Below are 24,677 nucleotides of genomic sequence, written 5' to 3' on the forward strand. Positions count from 1 at the left end.
GGGTTAAAGCCAGAAGATCATAGTCAATGGCAAACTGATCTTTTCGATTGTTGCAGCGAACCTTGTTTAAGTTAGTACGCTAAACCCCCTTTTCCCTACTTATAGTAGGCATGTTATTATGGAGGTCCAAGATAAAAGTTAGGATCTAAGTTCCTCCAAAAAAAAAAAAAAAGTTCTAACTAATATTTATACATGCGAGGTCATGTCTACACTCTACATATATCATTGATTGCTTAGAAAATTGAATCAAACTTATTACCATTTGATCTTATCATTTGGGTTAGGATTTTAGCACATCAGATTCTTAAGAAATATTTATGATCACCAATTAGGTATTCCTATTTTGTTACAGGCTTCAAGACCTGGGTCTACCCTTGTGGAACATTTTCGTGGATAGCTAACCTGGTATTAAGGGGAAAAATATATAAGCTTGTAAAACATTGTGATGGGATGGAAATTAAGGAACTTTTTAACGGCCATCAAAGAAGTGCTTTAGTATGCAGGACAAAACATTAGCTTCATACTATCTTTGTTTTGTTTGGTAGGGAGATTCATGTGATGACTTCTCTCACTCATCTCATGTGTTGATTCTGTGCACTAGTTCAAGAGTGGCGAGCTCGACAGGCTTCGATGGTAGGTGTGCAGTACAACAATTGACTACATCTTCTGAACTCTCGTTACTTGTACATGTGGAGTTTCTTTCTCAGCTAGTAGAGCACCAAAACACAATTTGTGGAAAATGAGGTTTTTAATAAACTCGAAAGATATTTCCATGTCCCACAGCCCAGATACTCAAATCGACTTTATCCATTTACACAAGTTAGGCTAGTGAAAAGTGAGGAACCACTTGAACAATCCATCATTGACTCAGAAGATAAATGACCCAATATTTAAAATCCTACTTTTGAACTAAATTTACTTAATGCGTTTTTCATTTCTAATAAACCATGTTAATTCTCGCTTGACTTGATCAAGATTTCTCTTTGCATTGTTTAAGAGGGCTTTCTACAACTTTTAACTTTAAATTCAACCCTACGCAGGTTGCCAAAGAAGAAAGATGATTCCTCCACCATCCAATTCATGAAGCCCTCAATCCCCTATATGATGGTTGTCTGTAAATTCGACTTGCGTACCAGTTGTAGGTATATGGCATATACATGTATTGAGAGTGAGATTTGTATGGCATCATGGAAAAGGTAGTTTAGAAGTATGCATCAACCCATCCAGGCTAAATGAATATTACATGGCAAAAATATAACATGATCATTTAGAGCTTATATCATGACAGAGATAATTGTATCAGATGAACCCTTGTTGAGTTGGGATATCTATGCTGTAAGTAAAAATCTAAGATCCATCTTGCCTCTATTTAAGAAGTAATTGCTCTGCAAGACTGCAACATACAATTTGCCATCATAATTTACACTGACCCACTTTTTTCTGCATATTTGGCCACTAAAAACCATCTTAAGTTATCACTTAGGATGCTATTATAAATTGAAGAGGCCAATAAAATTAATTGAACATATGTATTCTTTCTCCATGGAGAACAAATACTTGAAGCAATAACTACAAAATGACACCTACTACCCCAAGTACTATTTCAAGCGAACACTGGACACAAGTCAGTGATGTTGTGTTTGGAGTATAACCACAAGGCAATCTGGATACAGATAATACAACATCACTCTCCCCACCTCCAATACTCCTGACTTAAAACTTCTGGGTCAGGAATATGGTTCAAACTAGCAAAATCAAGTCATGACACAGCATTTTCTGTTTTAGCGATGGAAGCCATCCAAAATTGAACTCAGCTAGAAGGAAGAGCTGGCTGTCGCTGAAAATCATGTTAAGAAGGCAATGCCAACAAGGAAAAAGAAAATAAGAATATTTCCTTCCTTTCTTGAAGAAGTAACTATAATTCATCTTTGTGAGTCTGTTTACCATCATTCCCCAACGAGAAGAGCTGGAAAAGCTGTGATAACTTGGAAGGTTTCTGCTCTGGTGCTTCCCGCTTTACCATGCAGACTTGATTATAATTGGACTTTAGATGAGGATAAACTATGTTTTCCTGAAGAGAGGCAAATAATAAAATAAATTCTATAATCAGAATATGAAAAGTGATCATTTCTTTGAGTATTAAGATTGGGATTATATTAGTACCTTAAAAAGTTCAAATGGACAGAAATCACTGTCACAACCCTATTCAACAAACAACAAAATGTTAATGAGCAAACACCAGAAAGACATATTACACACAAGGAAAAGGACTTGTAACCATTTAGCCTGATGTAACAGTAAAAAGTACAAGGAAGGAAACACAAGATACCAAAAGATTCAAGAATTACGGTCTGATTTCAATGTGGGGTCTTTTGTGCCATCTTTCTTGGGGTGTTCTGGGCATCTTTATTTATTAGGCTTAATATTAAGTTTTTTTAAGTTAACTAGTTAAAAAGTTGTTGGTTTAGTTTTAATTTTTAATAAAGTTTTGCTAAAATAGGGGTATTTTGGAAATTTTTAGATATTTTGGAATGAGCTGTACTGAGGTCCATCAGTCTTACTTTATGTTTTGAGTCCTTTTTCTATTTGGTCTATAAGTTATTAATTACTTTTCCTTGTTATTAGGAATCCTATTATTTATGAGAAAAGGTTATTAGCAGTCCTAGTCCTTTTAGGAGTAAAATATTGGTAGTAGCCTACAAAAGAGTCTTTATGAATTCAAGGGAAAATTAGTGAGATTGATTTTAATAAAATTCCATTTTATTGTTCCTAGGGTTTATCTTGCTTTGTTTCTTGTTCGAGAAAGTCTAATCTCACAACATTTTCACAACACCCTTGATTTGAGTTGTGGTGGGTTCAGGTATAATCTTTCTTTATTTTATTTTGACCTATGAAGCTGACACCTCAGCTTGTTGTAAAAATGCTATGAGATTCTGTTGTGCCCGTAGAAGAACTCTTCTTGTTCTATCCAATGTTTTAACACCAAACAGCCATTAAACTCATTCAAGATCCAAATTTTTATACCCCACCCAAACCCTTAACATCTAACCCTAATCAAGAACCCTTCAAAATCTCATCAAGTTTAGTGTTGAATTCCTAAAAAACCTACATCAAAATTGGTATCAGAGCTCAATAATGCATCTATCCAGCATCAGAGACAGATGAACTACAGCTTGAAATAGTAGATATCCAAAACTTTGACAAACGGAATGATGACAGAATAGTCAATACACTCACTAATATTTACTCTGCAATTCATATTTTACCAAAGTCCTGTGTTAAATTTAAAAGGTGGATCTAAAATCCCAAATATATTAGTAGTCATAGATAAAAATAGGAGGGAGTGGGAAATGCTCACTGGCAATGGAATGGGATCTTCATTGTGCAGTACTTGCACAAAGTACTGGCTTGAAGAGTTAGCTTGACAGCTGTACAGAACCAGCATGTTATTCCCAGCAAAAGGAGCCACAATGCTACCCCTCCAATTTCTCTGTTGGGGTGGCTTTGGAGGTCGTTCCAAGGATTTTTCTTCTTGTATTTGTTGAAATCCTGTAATTATAAAGATAGAACCTACTGATAAGACAGCCCATAGCAGAACCCAGGAACCAGAAACAATTATGCTTGAAAACTGCTTCCAGATCACACATAAACACATCATTAGAGAAAATTAGAATGTTAAGCACTCACCAGATCCTTCACGAAAAAGTCCAAGAAGACATGAGAAGGGAACAACAGTTTCCGCATGTGCAAACCGAAGTCGTGCCTTTTCATAACTTCCAGGAGCATGTTTTTCTACAAAGACAGAAGTGGCAAAAGAATTACTGCCAGAGGGAATTATGATAGCTTTAGAATGAAGATGAGGCTCCTTTTTTTTCTCAAAAAAGCTTGGAAGTAGATTTACAAAATCTTCCCTAATAAATGAACAATGTCCAAATATAGATGCAAGGTGGATTTGGATCTTGAGTCTTGAGATATATTACAAATGTTTCTATTTTTCTTTTTTTGATAGGTAATAACAGACTATTAGTGATAAGGATTAATATCATCAAAAAGGAGTGCAAGACTTAGGGCCAATCTAACAGGTATTGACATATGCCCGTGAGATGACGTTATCAAGTAGCCGTGCCAGGCCTACCCTGCTTAACTAAACTTCCCCACTTTGAGCCACCGCTGGCTGAATAAAAATAATAAAAGTAAAAAATCTCCTATCATTGAATTTGAAGACAGACAAAGACAATCTGATGCAATACACTATAGAGAGAAAACCAGAAAATCTACATTACCTTCTTGAGCCTTGATAGCTTGTTCCATGGCTTGTAAAACATCTTGAAGTAATGGCACTCCCATTTTATAGTTCAATGAATTACCATAACCCTTCAATATAAACAGCTCCAGGTCGTCTGTCCACTCCAACAAAGAAATCTAAACACAATTATAAATTTTGCATATTAGAAAGCCTATAAAAAAAAAGATACAAGAATGATTTCCTAACTTATATTACTTTAAAAAAGATACAAAATTTTACAAAAAATATCTCAATTATAAAGGGGGAAGAACATATATTCATTTTTTTCCAGTGTCAAATCAAACGTATACACTGTTATTTTTCAGCCAAATAACAAAGACATCAATAGCCTTAATTAGCAACAATTTATTAACAATAGCAGGTGACATTGCAGATTAAAAAAAAAATTCTCATAGAGGTGTAAACTAGAAGTTGCACATGGCTTACCAAGAAAAACAATCAGGCAAAACAAGAATGAAATATTTAATCACATCAGATTATATAAATATACATCTCACGTACCTCAGAAGGGGTGAAAAGACTACAAGCTTGATCAGTTATGTCCAACAAAGATGCTTCCTGCCAAATTGGGAAACCAGCACAATAATTGCAAAAGGAGGTGAATCTCAATTGAACATCAACCATAATTTATTCTAGACACATGCAATAACCAGAATTTGGTCAGTCAAAAAATGGAAAGGAAAAGAGTGATTACCTGTTTGCATAAAAACCAGAGAGAAGAAGTATCTTGCCTCGTAAAATTCAGCATGTAACGACTCACTAATGAAGAGGTAATTTCATCAAGAAAAGGCTCCTTAAGCTTACCAACAGCAGGCTCCTGCTTTTTCCTGAAATCCTGCATCAGTGTATGTAAATTAACGTGACTGCAATGTAGCTACACCACCCAAAAATCTATGAACTAGCCTTCTCTTTTAGGGGGATTAGTGATAGGTAAATACAACTCATGCACTCATACATATAGAACACTTTCTTTTATTATAACGTGGGAAACCTTTCTAAAGAAGAACCCTGAAACTGCCAAATAAGATAACTTTAGGTGCCAATCCTTTGTTCTTCTTCTTCTTCTTTTTTTTTTCTTTTTTTTTTTTTTTTTTTTTAAGATGGGAACAAGTCTATCAATATAGGTTCAAGAAACATCATTTAAGGGAGCCTAAAAGACAAGAGAAAGGCAGAATACAGATGCAGATAAAGGCAGTGAAGGAAAACATTTAATCACCAAAAAGAAGAGTCCATTGTAAATTACAAAAAGTAACACAAACAAGTGCGACCGTTTGTATTCTTCTATAGCCTAAAATGGGTGGCGCACAAATGAATACTCCTAGTATAACAGGAGCTAATGTGTTTTTTACTTCAGAAAAATATGATGGCCTTATCCAGCATGAATATCTAACCAACATAATCAATCATAGGCATTTCTCTACATATCATAAATACCTTGTAGTTTTCACAACATTCATAAAACCTTAGCAATATATCACTTGCACGGCTTTCACCAGTAACAGCAAAAGCTCGATGACGTCCTGGTCCAAGACTTCCTGTCCCGATAAAAAGCCCCATTCCAAATGCCACCGCACTAGCTGATGCCCGAGGAATCTATCTCATTAGAAGACAAAGATACATAAGTTCATGGGGCCTAACCAGAAAAGAGAAGAATCCTAGACCATCACAGCCAAAATGATGCAATCAACCTTGACCAGTTTGGCACCTCAACCCAAAAAAGAAATTTATGGTTATTCAGTGAGAGACCCAAAAGCACCATAAGCAAAACTCCAAAATGAGAAATGATAATAAACCAGCAGATTATTACTTGCCGCCAATTTCTCACATAGTCTCTCATAGCAAAAGCTTGAGTAAACATTTCAATAGAAGGAATTTTTTACATGATTGAACGAACGAAAAACTTAAAACACAGCTCACCTGAGTTGCCCTTATTGTATAAACATCGGGGTGGTACTCCTCATTAAAGAGATCTGGGAATTTTTCTCTAATCCTGATTCCAAGATCATACAATTCTTCCTCTCCCTTGCTAATTAGTTCTCCACCCTTCAGCTTTCCTTTCCAAGGAGATTTCCATCCTTGTATCCAGGAAGGAGCTTTTTGTAAAGACAATTTCCGTTCTTCTGCATCTCTTAGAAGTACTTCCAGACGAGCTTCCAAATTGTCCAACTCTTTTATCCGTTTCTTAGTGGGAGAGCGAGTTCCATGCCTTGCCTGACAATAAAAGCTGCATTAGGTGTTTTTTAGTTTACAAAAACATAAATTAACTTCGATATTGCCCCTTTCCAAAATCCTATCAATCCATTTTGAAATGAGTGAATTGAATTTTTCAAGGTCATCAATAATTTGAATAGATATCAAAATGCCAATAGTCAGTGTTTGATTAAATATTAATGACACAAAATAATCCAATCCCCTCATTTCAAAATAGATAGATAGTATTTCAAGAACTCTATAGTGGAGTTACCCCAAGAACACTACTATATTCAAATTCTCGATCTAAAACTGTTAAGTAAAATTACCACAAGATTTATGTGGATAGGAGTACACCCGTCGGGAATATTGGAAGCTATAATGGAATTATCAGCAATTCCTTTCACAGCACCGTATCTGCACAGAAACATCAAGAAACATAGCCATTAATTAAACAACACCAGAAACTCAATCATATGCTCTACTACTCTTTTGCACAACACTACCATGTTACCGCATTACTACAATTGTAAAAGCAATTCATATTACATCGAATCATCAAATGAAGCTTTTTTTTTTCTATTATTTTTACTGATTCTCATTTGGCTCACCACTATCACTTTCTTATCTATCACTAACAACCTGCCAGATATGAAAATTTTAATGTCTTTAGACTTATTGATTCATATTACATCAAAATGTGAGGCCTTTCTTTTCTTTTTTTAATTCTCTCATATGCCACAACAATAGAAAATAGAAACAAAAAAAAATAATAATAAAAAAAAAACCCAATAATTCTAACATTCTAATTTTTTTCCTCAACTTTCTCGGCAGCCAACCAGGGTAGTAAGATCAATGGATCTATTTATTAAGAACCACTAAATCTCTCAAAATGCTACAACCGAATCAGCAATTAAGCGCAGAATAAGATTAAAATTTCAGTAACAAAGCGAAACAAAGAGTTAAAAACCTAAAACGATAAAATTAATTTCTAATTTCATATCTTAACGATTAATGCGTGATCTAGAGAGGGACCTGGTGACGGTAGAGACGTGTTGGCGCACATCGAAAGCTTCTTCAGCATAAGAATAAAGCAACAGAGATAAAAACAGTAGCAGAACAAAATGAATTGCCCTCTTCATACTCTCTGCGTTACTGTGTGTTCAAGTGTTAGCTCTCGCTCGTGAAGGAAGAACAAAGAGAGAAGAGGTGCGTGTGAGAATGAGACTCTGATTCTGCTTGTTGTTGGATGGGGAAAGCAAAAGATCCGTGTGCGTCGCCAGGGAAATTGTGAATAACGAGCTTTTTTTCTTTTTCTTTTTTAAATATTCAAAACGTTGACGGCATTGACCGTATCAAAGAATGGCATCTGCCTCTTCTTCTTTTTATGAAAATAAAAACGTAGCACTTATTTTGAGCATTACATCGCCACATCACCTCTCTCAAGCAAATCACTCACAGTAAGCTTGTCATGCCCCTCATGCCCTTCTTAAAAATATTATGGCTACAATATTTTTACAACATTTTCATAATAAATATTAAGTAGCAAGTTATTAATAGTTATTATTATTGTGACAAAAAAGTAATCTCAATGGTAAATTTAAATTTGAACCAATAACAACTAACCACCTATAATTTGTTGTGAAAATATTTTGAACGTAGCACTTCTCTTGAGCATTACATCAACGAGCCAAAATGCCATCATGAAGTGGGGAAGAACAAGGGATAAGGGAAAGAAAAACAAATATATAAACAACACAAAGATTATTTTTATAAGAAAAATAATTTCTTCAATTGCAAAAGCTTTGTAACTAATAACATTACTTATTTGGCGTAAATACATTTTTAGTCCCTATATTTTGCACTTTTTTCATTTTGGTCCTTATATTTTATTTTTATCACTTTTAGTCCTTTAACCAATTAACATGTAACATTTATGTCCTTCCCGTCACCCAACTAACGGGAAAAGCTGAGGTGGCTGATGGAGAGAATTAAAAATTATTTAAAAACACTGAAATAATAATAATAAATTTATTTTGGTATTAAAAAATGCCACATCAATATATAAATTAAAAAAGTTAATTTATTAATTTTAACTAAATAAAAAAGCAGAATTAAAAACCAAAAATCACAAAAATTTAGATCTAAAAAGTATCTTGAACAAAGTTATAAAACAAAATATTTGGAAAATTTTCTTTTTCATTAGAATATTTGGAAAAACAAGTTTTTTCCCCAATATTTGGTTGGAAACATGTTCAGGCTATCTCTTTCTTCCAATTCCATTTCCAATTACAATTCCTAACTAAAACCAAACAAATCCTTATAAACCAATTTCTCTTCTCCACTTATCAAAAAAAAATTAATAATAATAATAATTCTCTTCTCCTCTCTCTGAGCTATTCCACAGTCCCCATCAAATCTCTCCAAACCTCTATCTCTACCTCTCGATCTCACTCTCTCGACAAGGGTGATGACAACCTTGAGCTTCTCCATGACAAGACCGTTCTCGAGTCAACATCGTAGCTTGCCTCCCAGGCTTGACCACGGCTTTGTTGGGTGCGAGCCGAGACCGAGTCGAAGTGAGGCAACCGTCTGGGGATCAGATGACTCTTCTAGCAAGTTTGATGGGTTTGAGTTCAATCAGTGGTGGTGGGTTGTTTTTCTCTTAATCTTTGACTTTTTCTTTATCTAAACCCAACTCTCTCTTTCTCTCTCTTGATTGTTTGATAAGTGTTGTGCTGGTGGGTTTGATCAATGAAGGTGGGCTGGATTTTTCTGTGTTTGGATAGAAATAAAATTTATGGGTTTGGGTTTGGGTTCAAGTGGAAAGAAAATTTCTAGGTTTGTGTTTAAGTTTGTTGGTTACGTTTGTGTTTATGTTTGTTGGCTGGGTTTGATCAGTGGGGGTGGTGGCTGGATTTTTTTGTGTTTGGGTAGAGATAAAATTTCTAGGTTTGGGTTCAGGTGAAAAGAAAATTTATGGGTTTGTGTTTAAGTTTGTTGGTTAGGTTTGTGTTTATGTTTGTTTGTTAAATGTGACGAATTTTAGTGTTTAGTTTGAAAGAAAATCTTGATTTTATGGGGAAAATGTTGATGATTGGAGAGAGGACTCAAGGGCATCGATGTGTTATTTTAAATCTTTGATATTTTAAATTTATGGGCAATCAAACATGTTTAGGGAAGAACATGAAGAATGTGAACAGTCATGTTCTTCCCAAAAACTAATGATTTTTTTTTTTTTTAATTTTAATGTTTGTTTTTAATTTAATTAATTAATGTGTGTGATTATATTATTATTTTTTATTCCACCATCAGCCACGTCAGTTTTTGCTGTTAGTTGGGTGACGGAAAGGACTTAAATGTTACGCGTTAATTAGTTTAGGGATTAAAAGTGGTAAAGACAAAATATAGAGACCAAAATGGAAAAAATGCAAAATGTAAGGACTAAAAGTGCATTTACGCCTACTTATTTTCCTTTACAATGAGAACAAGGGTTCAAATTCCCTCTACTATATTATTGTAACTATCAAATTATTATAACATAATAATTATCGCATTCTTTATTGGATTTAATAGTGACCGATGGACAAAATGCCTACAACAAAAATTAATGGAAGGTAACAAAATCTATTTCTTTAATAAACACGATGCAAATAAATTCTTGAAAACTATGGGTATTGTGGGAACACTTCCCGCGTTAAGCAGTTTTTGTCCGCTTTGGGGAGCCAGTCCCTCACGGTTTTGTCACGAAGGGGTGGGAGTTCAGGATTTTCACCCTTTGGGCTTGACACCTTAGTCCCACATCACCTAAGTAACCCTCCCACTCATAGTTTATAAGCTTCTGGAGCGACCATGAGTGTACCACTACTAATACCCAGATGCGCACTATATATTAGACCCACATGTGCTTAGTAGTGGTACACTCATGGTCGCTCCAGAAGCTTATAAACCACGAGTGGGAGAGTTAATTAGGCGATATGGGACTAAGGTGTCAAGCCCAAAGGGTGAAAATCCTAAACTCCCACCCCTTCGTGACAAAACTATGAGGGACTGGCTCCCCAAAACGAACAAAATTGCTTAATGTGGGAAGTGTTCCCACAGGTATAATACCCAGATGTGCACTATATATTAGACCCACACAAAAGTTAAACTAAAAAAATTAAATCCAAACAAAATTTAGTCCAACATTAAACCAAATATTAATAGGAACATATAACGGCTAGTCCATGCATCCATGTTTTAAATTCTTGAATTAGAGATGTAGGGAGATGGTACATAATACCCAAATAAACATTGGGCCTTAAATTAAAACAAGCACAGAACGTGTCTCTTTGAGATATGAAGCCTCCTTACAAAGGCACATAACCCAGAGTATTGACCAAAGGTAAAATAAGAAGTCATCAAATACATCCTAAAGACCTCGAACCTTGGAATCCAACCTAACAAGGTTCATCACCCTTGATCCAAGCATGAGCAAACCACTAGAAGCGACCAAGGTAAAAGCCTATTGAATATACTGCCCACACCAATGGTAGTCTGTGTTCTAAGCTGCCAAAGCATCCTGTCGAGATATACACAAAATATCTGAGGATGTCTTCCAGGTTTTCTTGATAAATCCACAACAACCAACCTAACACAAGGGTGGAGCCAGGGGGGCAAGTGCCCTTCTTGACTCCTCCTAAAATATTCCATATGTACTACTATTAGGAATTTTTTTTAAAATGTTTTACCCTCCTTGATGCATAAATTAAACACAAATCAGGAAAAAAGCTTCCTGACCCTACTAAAATAAAGGAAAAATGACAAGCTTACCTAATGCCCAATAAGTCAATGACACCGTGTAAGGGAAAAAAACAGGGAAAAAGTTTCCTGACACAAGCAAGAATAAAGGGAAGAATTTCCTTGAGCTCGTTTAAGAGGAGGGAATGGAATGGAATGGAAAATAAATGAATAAAAAGAATCAATTTAGAATATTCTTTCATTCCCTTGTTTGAGAGTTTTAATGGAGGGAATGAAAAGTTCATTCATTTGTTTGAGAGTTTAAGTGGGAGGAAATGGAATGGGTGGGAGGAAACACTCATTCCTCTCTATTCCTTTAAAACCTCAAATTTTCATTCCCCCGAAATTGGGAGGAATGAGAGAGAATGAAATTAAATTTAATGATTTTTTTACTAAAACTCCCAAAATACCCCTATATATTCAATTCTTTATTTTAAAATAGGGGTCTAATAGTAATATTGTCATAAAATGATTTCATTTCATTCCCTTCATGTTGCTCCCAAATAAGATTATTTACATTTCATTCATTTTCATTATTTTCCATTCCTTTATTTTAAAACATGCAATTAAGGTTACTTAATTCCATTCCATTCCATTTTTTTTCCATTCCTTTCTCTTACTTAAATATATTTCATTTCATTCATTTTCATTCCCTTATGATCATTCCATTCAATTCCCTTATGAACTTCCAAACGGAGCCTTAGGCACAATAACGCACACCAAAAGATTTGACTTGTTAGCTGTTAGCTTTTAATTACCATGCACTTAAGCTTAGAAAAATAATAATAATCATGCATTTTAGTGTCTTTCTTATGACATTTCAATTAATAGTCCTATATTTTATACAAATTTTTATTTGTCCTCAATTTCTTGACATTTCAATTTTAAATTTTGGGTTTATGTTATGAACAAAAATTTTAATTATTTTGAAAAATAAATAGAAAGTTGAATTTCACCTATAGTTTCAAAAACAATCAAAAAAAGATAGTGAGACGTGTATACAACTTTGCAAGTAAATTGCTATACTTTTAATATTTTCAAATTAATTTATTTCCGCAATTTATTTTATAGTATTAACTTAAATGTCTAACTATAGTTTACATTTAATTAGTTTTTGTATGACACTTATAGTTGCTATTGCTTTCTTTTTTGTTAATATAGATTTTTTTTTTTTTTTTAATATTGACTTATAATCTTGTCTCTCCTGAATTGAAATCTTGACCTCGCCACTAACATAACACGGTTGCATTTAATGCAATAGATAACTTAACCAAATAAAACAAAAGGCTCCAAAAATCTTTGTTAATCATAATCTCAGGAAAAGAAGAGCCTGATGGGACATAAGGCTACCCAAATATACCAAGACAACACCTATTATGGCACATACTGGAGAAGAAAATGAAGAAAACCAAGCAAGGGATAAGGATAAAGAAGAAAAAGAAGGGGGAGTATAAAAAGAAAAAAGACAGACAAACGAAGAGAAGATTTTTGAACGATTTTACAAAAAGACAGAAGAGAAAAAATAGAGGAGTGAAATAGACAATGAGCAATGTAATAGTCAAATTATATAAATAAATTCCTTGACACAATTTCACAAAATTGAGAGTTATTTTGTTCTTATTCAAATTCCCCATTGCGGATTGTATGAACCCTTTTTTTTTTTTTTTTTTTTTTGAAGCAGGATTGTATGAACCCTTAATATAAATTAATTGTGATCATTAGCAAGCAATTAAGCTTGGGTTAATTTCCTGCTTCCACAAGAGATATTAACAAAAACAAGAAGTATAGCACCCCCTTCCATTTTGTTTTCCAAACGTGAGACAAAGTCTTCCTCACCAAAACAACAAAGTTTCACATTGTTCATTCTCAAAAAAAAAAAAAAAAAAAAAAAAAAATCACATTGTTGTAAAATAAAATGGTATTAAGAACATATTTTCTTATATTCTGAACTGTATTTTAGAGTTTTTGTCTGTTTTTTTTTTTTGAGAAACTTGTCTTTTCTTGATATCTCCTATACTTTCCCGGCCGAAACTAATGGGGGCCCATTCACATCCAAAAAAGCTAACAAATTTGGGCTCTTGTTGGCAGTTCTGGCCCATAAGAGATCTCTTAAATCTTTACCGCCCAGCCCATGTTCCAATACGATATTAGGGTTTTGAAGTCTCTCTGTGTGTCTCTCTCAGAGCAAGAGGATCTCACTTCTAAGAGCGCTTGAGCGAGGCTGAGCCACTTCCCCAGAGATCTCTAGCTCACAATACCAAAATGGTTCGTTCCCCACTTCTTTACTCTTTTCATGTTCTCTCTCAGATTCATAATGTTTTTGATTTTTATTTAAACACAGATTTAGTTTCAAACATATGGTTTTGAAGTTCGTATTTAGATTGTAAAGTATAAACATGTTTATTTGGTTTCGTTTCTCTTAGGGCTTGTTAGGTTTCCCTATTGAATTTGAATTGCGTGATTCAATATTTTGTACTGCCTAATGCATATTTCTCTACCATTTGAATGTGGGAAATAGGAAAAAAATAATTAAAATAAAAGTAAAAAAGTTGGAGCCATTACATAATGTATGTGAATGATGCAAGATTCAATATAGATATGCAAAAAACTCATGTTTAAAATGGCTACAAAAAACTCATTTTGTAGGTCCCTTAGGATTCAAAGAGACCCAATTACGTGTTTGGTTTAACGTTTATGCAGCAGTCCTAGATTCCATTGTGTACTCATTTATGAATCAACCGACAAACATTTTTTTAATTCTTTGTTTGGATGAGAAATTTTCAAACTAAGCATGTATAAAATGGCTATTTTTTTTTTTTTTTTTCCTTCCTTTAGAAAAAGTACGACCATGAAGAGAGGGAATTAGGTCATTACCCATCTGAATTTACATGCTTTTTTTTTTTTTTTTTTCATAATCTTTTCATGGGTTAGAATTATTATTTAAGTTTTTTGTATTTAAGTTGGATTTTTGGTTTTCTGAACTTCACGCTTATGGCTATAACAGGCTAGAGGATTGAAGAAGCATTTGAAGAGGCTCAATGCCCCAAAGCATTGGATGCTTGACAAACTTGGTGGTGCATTTGTAAGTCAAATTTGAGTGCTTGTGTTCCTTCTGTAATGCTACTTTGCATTGTTCTTCTGTTTATATGTATCATGAATTTTTATTTATTTGTTATTGTTGTTATTATTATTTTCTGTGTAGGCTCCCAAGCCTTCTTCTGGACCTCACAAATCAAGGGAGTGCCTGCCATTGATCCTTATCTTGCGAAACAGGTTGAAGTATGCTCTCACATACCGTGAGGTCATTTCCATTTTGATGCAACGCCATGTACTGGTTGATGGGAAGGTCAGGACAGATAAAACCTATCCTGCAGGTTTCATGGGTATGGCATGAACTGTTCTTACGTGAATTATTGTTCTAATTTTCTGATTTGTGTTTGTGTGCTTATATTCTTATTATGTGTATTGTTTTCATGTAAGTTCGCACAAAAAGTTGGATATTGAATTTATCGATAAAAAAAGGTCCTTGCAAGTTTTGCAAGGCACACTTAGGCAAAGTTACCAATTAATAGACGTTAAAAGGAAATGCTAAGCTGAATGATATGATGTGAACGGATATAATGGATAACCTCACACATATAAACTGTGCTACTGCGATATGAAAAAATAGTTCATGGCAATTAGCGATTCTCTTTTACCGGAATTACAAAATTCAATGTTTTGAGGCAGTAAGGTTCACTTCCTTCCATTTTAGTAGTTGAGTAATATTAGTCCTAATATATATTCCATTGTTCTTATTAGTTTGGTATTTACTTTTTTCTGACAGATGTTGTATCAATCCCCAAAACGAATGAAAATTTCCGTCTCCTTTATGACACCAAGGGTCGATTCCGTCTCCACTCAATCAGGGATGAAGAGGCGAAGGTAATTCTGTTCAATCCTCTCAAGTATATTTTCTGCTATCTTTCTATAGGAATGATATGATTTATGTCATTAGAGTGAGTAAATTTAGTCTATTCTAATTAAGAATGATTTATTTTAAGGAGTTGTCAGCATATGGAAGTGCCATGCATCGAATGCTTTTATGTGAAGAAATATCATATTATTGTGTATGCCAGTTAGTAGAAACTGAATCATATTCTCAGTTGTGGTGCCAAATTGTAGGGAATTATTTTGTATTTTAACCTCTGAACCCTTGCTTTTATTTTGCTTTTGTAGTGTTTTTGTGCTTGTAACTTGTAAGGTTTGTAAACACATGGTAAACAATTTTATGGTGACTTGTGGCTATGTGGAATGATTAATGATTCCTATTTTTTTGGTCATAAATCCTTTAACCGTGCCATTCTGACATTTTCAGTGTGCTTTTGCAGTTTAAGCTATGCAAAGTTCGCTCTGTGCAGTTTGGGCAAAAAGGTATCCCATACCTGAACACCTTTGATGGACGAACCATCCGCTACCCAGACCCTTTAATCAAGGCCAACGACACAATCAAGCTGGACCTGGAGAGCCAAAAGATCACTGAGTTCATCAAGTTCGATGTTGGGAATGTAGTCATGGTGACAGGTGGAAGGAACAGAGGACGAGTTGGAGTCATCAAGAACAGGGAGAAGCATAAGGGGACTTTTGAGACTGTCCATATTCAGGATGCCACTGGGCATGAATTCGCAACTCGTTTGGGCAATGTGTTCAATATTGGCAAGGGGACAAAACCATGGGTATCCCTTCCCAAGGGTAAGGGTATTAAGCTAACCATCATTGAAGAGGCCAGGAAGAGGCTTGGAGCCCAAACAGCGTCCACATCATAAGATACTGTGGTAAAAGTTGTCATGAAGTTTAAATGACTAAGTGTTATTTTGTAGTTTGATCCTGGATTTTGGTTCCAATTTTTGTCATGTTTTCCATACTTTAAAGTTGAACAGCCGATCTTAAACTTTTGTTATTTTGAATTAAATTTTGCTGGACTAACTAATGTTGATTGTCTATTTTTTTTTCCTTTACCTGGACGAATTTCTTGGTGTTTCTGGCAAATATCTTGGTAAGTTTCTATTGCAACAAATGCTTTCTGTAGTATATTGAAACCATAATTTTGACTTGGCTGACATGCACGGTAGCTATGGGCAGGTTCATAGTTGAAAGTTTTGATGAGTTCTTAAATGCTTGAGTAGTGAGAAAGTGATAGCAGATGATAATTTTAGCTCCTGAAAGTACGTTTTATAAGAATTTTCTATCCGTTTGTTTTCTTATAGGTTCATTAATCACGTAGTAGTTTTTGAAAGTTACACCTAAAAAATCAAAAGAAATGAAGGTGTTCTAAAACTCAATCAGGTTATACGTCAGTATTAATTATATATGAGTAGGGTGTGAAACCCACAGTATCTTAATCAATTTAATAACCGCTTTGCCCTTATTTGGATTGCCCTTTATGTAATAATGCCCCTGAAACATTGGAGCATCTTTTTCTGCATTGTGAGTGGGCTGCCCAGATTTGGCTTATGGCTCCTCGGCCTCTCGTTATCCACAATTTAGCAAATGTTTCGATTGTGGACTGGATCAAAGCTATTCTTTATCCAACCTCTAAACTTGGTCTAGATGATGAAATGGCCAGGGAGTTTCAGCTATATGCAGCAATATCTTGTGATCAATTATGGTGGGCAAGAAATAAAGCAAGAGTGGAAGGGATTAATAGTAATCCAACAGAGCTTGCTAGACAAATCCTACGGGTTTTTCAAGAACAAAAGCAAGCTTGGAAGGTGCAGTCCGTAAGGCCAAAAATAGATGTATCTTGGTCGCCACCTCCTTCCAATTGGATTAAAATGGACTTTGATGCTGCATTTAAGGAAGAAAAAACCACAATAGCAGTGGTTAGTAGAGATTCTATGGGTAATACCTTGAAAGCATGGTCTGACCAGTTTCTTTCCAATAATCCATTGGTGGGGGAAGCTAGAGCAGCTTGGAGTGTCATGATGCTTGCTGCTAGTGAAGGTTATGAGAATATCATTCTAGAGGGTGATGCTTGGAATGTTATTGAGCCAATTTGTAATGCAGATGTTGATCCCCATTGGAGCATTAAATCTTTATGTGATGATATTTTGTATTTTGTAAAGTACTTTAAAAATGTAAAATTTTCTTTTGTTTGTAAAGAGGGCAATGTATCTGCCTATCTTTGGCCCAATGGGCAGCTCTTGTAAGTTGGACTGGACCGGTTTCCATCTCTTATCTGCCTTCTTCGATTTTGCGGGCTTCGGGTAGAGATGAAATTTGGCTCCATTCTTTTGTTTCTCCCATTGTTCAGGTTGAGCAATAAAGTTCTTATTCAGCAAATAAAAAAAAAACCACGAACTTGGCAAAAAGAATTAATACCTGATTAAAAAAAAGAATACGACTAATAAGTAATATCAGACCACTCAGCAAAATAAAAAATTATAAAAAGTTTTCAGCCCGAATTTCTTGGACCATGGGGCGCTTTTACCTTCTTTGAAACGGTCAAAGAATATTCATATTGCATCCACCTCTTTTTTTTTTTTTTTTTTTTGGAAAGTATATCGCATCCTGTTATATCACGAACGGTATCGAATATTTATATCGCATCCTAAACAAACGAGTCACAAGTGACTGATATGTATATCCAATATTCAGCTACCAAAATTAATTGAAGCAGGCAGTATTGATACCAGGAAATTGCTACCAACACTGAAACAATCCACCAATTTTTCACTCCCCTCTCACCTATGTTTGTAATATAGGACACAGGTTCTGTCATGTATATCATGTGAATGCCCATTAGAGAAAAGTGAAAAATTCCAAGTGCCACTAGCACTACTAATCGATAAATTAGTCTTGATGCACCAATGACTTGCACTAATGGCTTGTTTTGGATTGAGATGAGTAAAATAAAGTTTACTAAAAATAGTGTGATTTAGTTGAAAATTCTGAGTGCTAGATTAGACATTGTATTCTATCAAATTTTTTACTAAACATTTGTGCTTGTCCTTAATTCTTATAAATCATATATATATGTATTCTTTCTCCAACTATGTAACCCCAATACACTTTGGAAGACCTTATAAAAATAAATTCATTAACGGATGGTTCATTTTGCAAAGTTCCAAAATAGTAGTAATGGGTGCAGTGTGGGACTTGCAGCTTATTTGTTACTAGCTTTAATGAACTTCACATTTGTCATCCCTGACCTCGCAGAGAGAGCGATACGATGGGGACAGATCTTAAAGAGACCATAACCAACACTTAAATATTTGGAATATGTGACCCAAAATGACACTCTCGATAGGGAACCTAGAGCCAAGCAACGAATATGACAATTAAAATGTTTCCAGCCCTACAAACTCGTACACGTCACTTTCTCCGATGGGTCCCAATAACAAGTGCAGGTTGCAGAATAAACCAAGAGAGTATTGAATGGCCATCCTGTTCTCATCCTAATCTAGTGAGATCACAAAGGGACCAAATCAATGTCTGAATGACATAACCAACTTTCATTCAAAACAATTCAAGCAAATGCAATATTCTTAAGTTTCTTGTTGCATTAGGGTATCTCTTTAGCAATATCTTGTCTACGTAAAGCTTTTTTTTTTTTTTCCTTATTTTTAAATTTTTAAATATATCTCTCATTTAACCATATAAACAAATAAACTTTCAACAAAAAGCTATATCCAAATGGAAATATATTTAAATGCACTTATTTGTCACCATAAAAGAAAAAGAAAAGATGACTCTCTAAATAAGCACATTAAGATGGAATTATGAACTCCCCCTAACTAGCTTGGAGAAAAGAGGAACACTAACATATGATGGCATCGATAAACTTTTAACATTTTATTAAGAAGACTAAAATAAGTGCACATACATTTTTCCTTCTTAACCCGTCACAAAATTTTAACCACAGCATCTCTAAATGAAAAACTTCTACATGAAAGACTGCATAGAGCCCTCACAGCATCTTTAAACGAAGAACTACTAACATGAAAGACTGCATCGAACCCTCACGAAAAAAGTAAACATAAAGTAATGAAATGATTTAACATCAAGCCTCGTCAAGCAGCATCTGATCAAAGTGCCAGGTTCCTGAAAATCCATAAAACAAACCAGCTTCAGAGGACAAGAAAAGACATCTACTAAACTGAATAATAAGATAGTGAAAGGAAAATGTAGTGAAATAAGTGAGAGAATGAGGATTCCTACCATGCCCTTTGCCCACTCTTCTCAGCTGAGCAACATATTCAGAAATCTTCTTGATGGCTTCCACCTAGAAAAGAAACCCCATCAGGCCAACATCAAAGTTAGGTACCATATATTACCATAGTGTGTTCCATACTGACACTGTTATGAATAAATTTCAAATATAGAAAACAACCAAACCTTTTTTGGCACATATAGTTTTCATCATTTTATTCTGTCTGAAATGATACTCTTTTTTACTTCCTTATTTGACATGTAATTTTTTAAAGCAATACATTTCGATAGAGAAAAAAATTTACCTGCTCAGTTAAAAACTCGTTTTCAACAAAATCTGCCAACTGCACATCCTTGTTCCGATCAGCCACCTGTCGATCAAGTCAAGTGCTTGAATCAAAATTTTGCACTTGCTTTGGGTTAAACAAAGCAAATGAAGTGCACTACTCAAACAAAGCAAAGAACAAGGACAAAGGAGAGATGGATTACACTGTATAAGTTGAGGAGTTTCTCATTTGTAAGTTTCTCCAAAGACAATGCAAGCTCCATAGCTGAACCAAGAAAAAGGATAACATTAGTGCTGACTAATGTTTGGATTCAGAAATTCCGTGGTTTGTTTGGATAGAGGTATTTAGAGAGAAGGATTTGTATTTCAATATATAGTCTGAATGTTCCATTGATGAAATTAAACAGAATATTTTATCTTTATTTTATTATTATTATTTTTTTATAAGTATAATTTTTGAGCTTTATTAAATATATAGATTTGAAATGACTAGGATAAGATATTATTTCAAATTTTGAAATTCAAATAACTGGTAGATTTGAAATGATCAAGATAACATGTCGATTCAAATTTTGAAATTCATACATCACAAGTGCTTTTTGTTTGTGCAAAAATTTCCAAAACTCAAACCATCTTGTAATAAAGTTATATCAAGCAATATATACTTGCTATTTTTCTTCAAATCCCTTGCTTTTAAATCATCAAATTCAAACACAACCAAAATGTATTTATGCTACATACTCATGGAAGCTTTATGGTAAATGTAGTCACTTATATGTTTATAAACTCCATCCATTTCTATTTTCTAACAAGCATATACTCTTAAGAGATGCAGCAATGAAAAACCAGATATTATAGACAAACTCATACAAAGCAAACATGTAGGACCAGTGGTTCAAGACCAATGTTACAGTACACATATTGGATGCCAAAAGTTCTTTTTTTAACCTCAATATATCAAAATGTGTAATTAAAAGTACAGTTAACATGAAATTTATAAGATAGGCCAATGAAGCTATACCATATAAGGCATCTCCCTTCTCTGCATGATCAAATTCAGATAAAGGCATTACTATAGACTGCAGCCTCACTCTTCCACCCCGTTTGTTCTGAGGATTTCCCAAACAAAACAAAACCACAAGTCAGATTTAACCCAATAAATAAATAAAAATAAGTACAAAATCACAACGTATTAAAAACAATAAGTCAAAAACCTGATATTCCATGAATTTCTCAGCATGATCCCTTTCTTCTACACTGGATTCCTTGAAAAACCTGTTTACAAAAAACCCATGAGCCATAAATTTTACACAAATTTGCAACAGAAAAATGTTATAAAAAATGAAAATTGAATGATTTAATTTTACAAGCTTACTTGGCAATACCCTTCAGCGCAACGTTGTCCCTATCAAAGTAGGCAAACATGGCATGGTAGACATACGAAACATTGTATTCCACACTGTCATTTTGACAACAAGAAACGAATTGAAATCAAAAACCCAACACAGAAAAATAACCACAAAGTCACAAACTTTCAGACTGAACAAAAAAGAAACAATTTTGAAAAAAATAAAAAAGACCCACTTGATCTGTTCGTTAATCGCGGCCTCACATTCATCCGAATATTTCTGGCGAGCGAGAGAGAGTTGTGGAACAGTGGGAACAAGATCGAGCTCTTTCTTAACCTCTTCAAAGGGCTCAAACACCACACCGATCAGAGGCTTGCTATTCGCACCACCCTTTGAAGCAGAGACCACAAAATTGGTGTCTCTTTTGGCTGGAGAGAAACGCAGGCTCGAAGAAGCCAGAGCAGCCGAAGAGTTCAGAGGAGAAAATGAAAACGAAGATGGCTGTGGCAGAGGAGAAGACAGAGTTTCCACATGTGGGTTCAAGAGAGAACACGATGGAACACTCTTGAGAAGCATGATTTCGAAGAGAAAGAGAGAGAAAAACAGAGTGAAACAGAGGAAAGGAAATGAAAGAGTTTGTGAGTGTTGAATTTGTGGTGAAGAGGCGAAGACGGATAGGGCATGTGGTGGGCATGAGTGAGGGTTATAAGGGCAGGGAAAGATTGATGTGGGCCATTGGATGGGGTGACAAGTGGACGGATGAGATTGAGAGTTAGATATGGGCGCGTGTTGTACTCGTGGCCAAGCTGGTTGGTTGTGTACTTTGTGTCATGCCATTATTGTTGTCGTCTAGAATCCGAAGGAAACATCGGGAATTCTGGTGTCCAGATGCAGAGATCAGAGAATGGTGGGATATTGTTGCCAAATGCAGTTTTATTTTTTGGGTTTCAAATTTTGTATTCATGATCTGTCTGTTGCAAGCTCTCTGTTTCTTTGGATAACTTTCAAGAAGTTTGATAGCGACCAAAAGATTGGACAGAAAGGTTGGGAATCTTTTTTTATTTTTCCCCTATTTTAAGTTTTGTTTGGTTTCGAATTGACTATACTTGCCAGGTGTCATACAACTTAAAAATATGATGATTGTTTTTTGGATAATTGCTTTTTATTATTCGTCCAAACTTTTAATTAATTTGTAACATAGGAGAGGTTGGAAGCCCAAAACCTGTAGACTATAGTATTTGTTTCATAATTATTGTTTTTTTTTTAATCTTTAAGCTAAAACTTCAATTGGTGTTTTTTTTTTTTTTTTTGAAGATCAATTGGTTTTTGGTGTATGTAAGACTTAAACCCAATTTTAATCCACTAAGTAATTGCTAATAACACAATCTATTGTAATTGAAATAATATTATTTTTACATAGGTTCGCTATTGACATCATGTTTTATTGTGTGAAAATTGTTAAAAATATTACAAATTGGGCCTGGATGCTTTTAGGAAATTTGTTAATGAACAATATTAAGAAAATTTTAAGTTGCTATTTTCTTTTCGCATAAAAAAGTTTCTAAAAATAATTGTTAAACCAATACTCTAAAAACATTTGTTTACTTTTTCGGTACAAATTTTACTATACAACTTTTACAAATTAATGTGATAATAAGTGATTGTTTGGATAGCGCGTCTAGCGTCCAACGTTTTTTTGATGGGTTCTGTGCATTGTTCACGGGACTCGCAAGTACTTTTTTTTTTACAAAAACAACTTTAAAACTGGGTCTTACAGTACTATTCACACATTTAAAAATTATTTTGTTACAATATTTTTATTTTTCAGTAATAAGCGGTATCCAAACAGACCCTAAGTATGATTGATGAATTTCAAAAACATAATAAATGATTTTTTTTTTTTTTTTTTTTTTGTGACTAACGACACACTGGTTTGTAAATTTTATTGCGTAAAATTTATAAGGGTTACGTTGATGAGTAATTTTAAGGTAATTGTTAATAAAACATGTTAGGAAAGTTTTTATATCACTTTTATGACAAATTGAAAAAGCTGTCAAAACATTGATTGTTTTTTTCTTTTTCTAAAATGATTCACTAATAAATACCCTTAAGGCATTTGTTAGCATTTCCAAATTTATAATTACCTAGCATCATTTTTACTATGCACCAACAGAACAGGGTGTGTTCTTAACTTTTCTTAAAAAAAAAAAAAAGAAAAAAAAAAGAAAAGAACAGAGTGTGTTAATAGTTATTAAATAAATTGAGAAAAATATTATATTTCTAGGCTTATTGGTATGGAGCGTGGATATTTGCGTTGGATGCTCAACTCTTGAGAGATTTGGGAAAGGTAATTCATTAATTACCTTGGTATTATTATGTTTCTATTTCCTAGAAAGTTAAGTAACGAACTAACAAATTACTATAAAAAATTAATGACAAATTTTTTTGTGCTCATATGGTAAATTTTGAATGGAGTTTTCCATGTTAGATTAGGGGAAATTTTTCTTCAAAAAAAAAAAGATTAGGAGAAATTTTAAGAGAAGAAACACATAGTCAAATACCTTTTAATGATGCAGTTCATAAATTCAATTGGATTTTCAGTAACTAGTCACGCATGTTACATGTAGTTAGCTTCACGCTTTTTGTCCTTTGCCTTGAGCCATAGTACGAAACTTAGATTTACATCATAGCAAATTGGCAACCATCTATGTTTAATGTGACAATGTCAAATGGCCTTTGGTTTGAATGAAATTATATCCTTAAAAGCTGGAAATAATGTTGAGTTCCCGATTTAGAACTTGGTCACAATCATTGTACTAGAAGGGAGTCCTTCTATAGCACGGAACAACACTAAAAGCTAAAAGGGTTGGCATTGAGATTAATCTTTGTTGATGTGGGAAAGGAAGCACCACTGTAAAAAACTAGTTTTTTCTTCTTATATGAAGAGACACCAATGGGGACAGTTTGGCATACAAGTGAGTGAGGGTATGACAAATCAGGTGAAGATTGTGGCCTATGCACCTTGAACTGTGATTTTCCTCCAAAATTAGCATTCTGGACATGGAGTATTTTATATTTTTTTTGGTTGATAAAAGGACATGGAGTATTCGATTGATTGAATGGTTGCAAATATTTCTTTTATCATAATTCTCTTTGGAATCTTTTTAATTTTTTTATTAACAAGGTATCCAAAGTTGAAAATCTCAAATAATCTTCAAAGTCTATCAGTTGTTTATGTTAAAATATTCGTGTGTGAATGGGGTGACTAGTAAAATCGTAAAGTCTTGTATTGGTTAAGCTTTCAATTATAGAAAACTTGTTTAAAACTGGAAAATGCAAAATGATACCTGAATTTGGATTGAAAACTGGTTTCAAATTCAATTTTTAAAAAACTGTGTTCTAGTGTTTTGAAATAAAAAACAAAAACTATTTAACCAAATAAGCCCATATAATAAAATTGAGCACAGACCATGGACTTGAAAATTGAGCACAGAACCATGGACTTGGGTTTTGGGTTTAGTGATGTATCCTATATATCTGTATATCTATATCTATATTTTTTATATATTATTATATA

General features: G+C 34.1%; 3 protein-coding genes across 4 annotated transcripts; 1 reads left to right on the forward strand and 2 right to left on the reverse strand.

Moving 5' to 3' along the window:
* Positions 1-1,334: 1,334 nt before the first annotated feature.
* Positions 1,335-7,850, reverse strand: LOC115955878 (multiple inositol polyphosphate phosphatase 1). Of its 2 annotated transcripts, XM_031074271.1 has the most exons (12): positions 7,532-7,850; positions 6,826-6,913; positions 6,224-6,517; positions 5,741-5,899; positions 5,001-5,141; positions 4,808-4,864; positions 4,284-4,422; positions 3,688-3,792; positions 3,359-3,549; positions 2,164-2,202; positions 1,945-2,071; positions 1,335-1,837 (listed from the first exon to the last, which is right to left on the reverse strand). In XM_031074271.1, exons 1-12 carry the CDS (start codon positions 7,636-7,638, stop codon positions 1,815-1,817), a joined length of 1,470 nt encoding a protein of 489 aa, XP_030930131.1. In that variant the 5' UTR covers positions 7,639-7,850; the 3' UTR covers positions 1,335-1,814. The 2 variants fall into 2 exon arrangements, with proteins under 2 accessions (XP_030930131.1, XP_030930130.1); XM_031074270.1 differs by having other exon boundaries at positions 1,335-2,071.
* A 5,571-nt stretch (positions 7,851-13,421) lies between these two features.
* Positions 13,422-16,272, forward strand: LOC115956047 (40S ribosomal protein S4-1). Its single transcript, XM_031074504.1, has 5 exons — positions 13,422-13,540; positions 14,280-14,357; positions 14,478-14,658; positions 15,102-15,199; positions 15,646-16,272. Exons 1-5 carry the CDS (start codon positions 13,538-13,540, stop codon positions 16,078-16,080), a joined length of 795 nt encoding a protein of 264 aa, XP_030930364.1. The 5' UTR covers positions 13,422-13,537; the 3' UTR covers positions 16,081-16,272.
* A 2,809-nt stretch (positions 16,273-19,081) lies between these two features.
* LOC115955139 (ferritin-4, chloroplastic) lies at positions 19,082-22,056 on the reverse strand. Its single transcript, XM_031073196.1, has 8 exons — positions 21,336-22,056; positions 21,127-21,210; positions 20,966-21,026; positions 20,773-20,860; positions 19,955-20,016; positions 19,771-19,836; positions 19,475-19,538; positions 19,082-19,357 (listed from the first exon to the last, which is right to left on the reverse strand). The coding sequence occupies exons 1-8, from the start codon at positions 21,674-21,676 to the stop codon at positions 19,317-19,319; spliced, it is 807 nt and encodes a 268-aa protein (XP_030929056.1). The 5' UTR covers positions 21,677-22,056; the 3' UTR covers positions 19,082-19,316.
* Between the last annotated feature and the right edge of the window lie 2,621 nt (positions 22,057-24,677).

Source organism: Quercus lobata, chromosome 8, assembly GCF_001633185.2.
Source record: "Quercus lobata isolate SW786 chromosome 8, ValleyOak3.0 Primary Assembly, whole genome shotgun sequence".
In the NCBI taxonomy this organism is placed as follows: Eukaryota; Viridiplantae; Streptophyta; class Magnoliopsida; order Fagales; family Fagaceae; genus Quercus; species Quercus lobata.